This window comes from Halyomorpha halys, unplaced genomic scaffold (assembly GCF_000696795.3).
Source record: "Halyomorpha halys isolate HHAL.00 unplaced genomic scaffold, Hhal_1.1 Scaffold2074.1, whole genome shotgun sequence".
Lineage (NCBI taxonomy): Eukaryota > Metazoa > Arthropoda > Insecta > Hemiptera > Pentatomidae > Halyomorpha > Halyomorpha halys.
In genome coordinates this window covers 34,150-36,162 of record NW_027108854.1, presented here as the reverse complement: position 1 = coordinate 36,162, position 2,013 = coordinate 34,150, and the positions used below count along the sequence as shown (strand labels likewise).

The 2,013-nt window shown below is 35.2% G+C and overlaps 1 protein-coding gene across 1 annotated transcript in view; it reads right to left on the bottom strand.

The window, feature by feature from the left end:
* LOC106691084 (uncharacterized) overlaps positions 1–2,013 on the bottom strand; it is a gene marked incomplete in the record, with an annotated part of 16,912 nt that overhangs the window by 3,131 nt on the left and 11,768 nt on the right. The window contains 1 exon segment of the mRNA XM_067047175.1: positions 733–816. Within this exon segment, the coding sequence (XP_066903276.1) occupies positions 733–816 (84 nt within the window).

The following is a 2,013-nucleotide window of genomic DNA, read 5'->3' as shown; positions in this document are numbered from 1 at the left end:
TATCAATACACAGCTATATCAATCACACCTTTATCAATACACAGCTATATCAATCACACCTTTATCAATACACACCTTTATCCAGTCTATCTATGGCTAGGTTGATACCCTTTTCTTTTTTATTAATTTTATTTTTAATTTTTGATTATTTCCCAATGAAAATCACAAGGTCTTATCTTACTCATAGTAAATGATGTTTTTGTTAATAGTGAAATAGATTTTGTCACCTCTTCCAGTTCTTAACTTCTGCCCTCAACTCTGGAATTGCAGATAAAAAAAGCCATTTGTATCGAAATATTCTCATAGGAAAGATGATTTTAAAACAATTTCATAAAAGTTAGTTTTTATATCCTTCTAAAGGCCTCATAAAAAAAAAATTAGATTGTTGTCCCGATTTGCGTGGAAATCGTTTAAACGTTTGGAACAAAATATATTAATAATTAAATTTCCATAGTGCCTTGGTGTATCTTTATTATGGCGGATCAAAAATCACCGATATAAAATCAATTTAAAATTAGTTTTTCTATGAAAATCCTTCATTGAAAATACCTCTTTCTATAGGAAATTCCAGAGTTCAGAGGGTTGAAAAAGAAATAACTAAGATGTTACTATCAAACTACACGTCACTCACTACAACTAAGATGTTACTGTCAAACCAAACGTCATTCACCATAACTAAGATGTTACTATCAAACTACACGTATAATTTATTGAGAAAAGAATTGTTCTAACCTAGTTGATCGTGACCGACGATTGTGCTGATGACCGTGTTGGGAAGCGGTAAGGTGACCAACCGCAGGACGTTGAGCCAGGCCACTGCAATCAAATATTGATTTATATAATCCATGTTAATTATACAAAGTCCATCCTTAGTTATTTAACAAAAACCATAGATTTTGTATCATTACTTAACAACTATATCTAGATGAAATGATTTAAATAGATGATTGATGATTTCTACATTGTACCTTGGAAAATTAATTTTCTGCAGAAGGAAGCAAGTATTTCATGTTTATATCTACAACAGCTTCTTTTGTAGTATAACCATTACAACAGCTTCTAGCAAACTTGATCAATTTCTCGTTTATACTGCTCTACCGCCCTCACTAGGAAATGGAATGGAGGATGTTCCTATTGATTGCTCTTACACGGTTAATCTAACAGTTAGTGTTTTATAACAGTTGATAATGTGGGAAGTATAATATTCTAGCCGTTTTCCGATTTCAGGCACTTTTTAAATAAGCTCGATCTTAAAGTCTCCTCTTCCCGTTTAAAGCAAATATTTCAAAAGTGATACAGGACCGTCGCTCCCTGGGAGTCTTAGTGGGGCGGGTCTGGCGAGGAAGGGTCACCTTTTCTTTGAGTTGTGTTCTCCCCTTGTGCGATTATGACGTTCTAAATCGACCTATCCTAATGTCCTATATTCCCTAAAATACATCCAGATCTTTTTTTGGAATGCCTGTTTTTTTTCTTTTTTCTTTCCGTACAGGATGCTGCACCTCATACTTCACAACCGTTCTTCAGTAATGACCTTAGTATTGTTTTGTAGTTAGACTATAGTTGTTTCTGGTTTTATTCCAGATTTTCTATTAGCATTAGGAAACAAAATCACTAATCTTGTGGGTTAATTTGATATTGACATAATCGTTCAAAGGAAGGGGACTATCGAGATAAACCTGATACCTTGGGGTTCGCCTTTAACTGGCAGAAATCCAGAATAAGTTTAAGTGGAGCTACTGGTCCAGAGGGAGGGGCAAGAGTAGGATAGACATAACCACGTCACTGCTTCCTTAGTGAAGCATATTGCGGGCTGGACTCTACGGTATGAACGAACTCCGACCACCGGGTTATAGCCTTTAATATGGTCGAGGAGGAAGGTGATGCCCTAGCAGTCGAAAAGGGCATTCTATTCCTCTACATTGGCTTCATGTAGACTATTCGATATAGATTCATTCTATTTCTCTATATTGGCTTCATGTAGACTATTCGATATAGATTCATTCTATTTCTCTA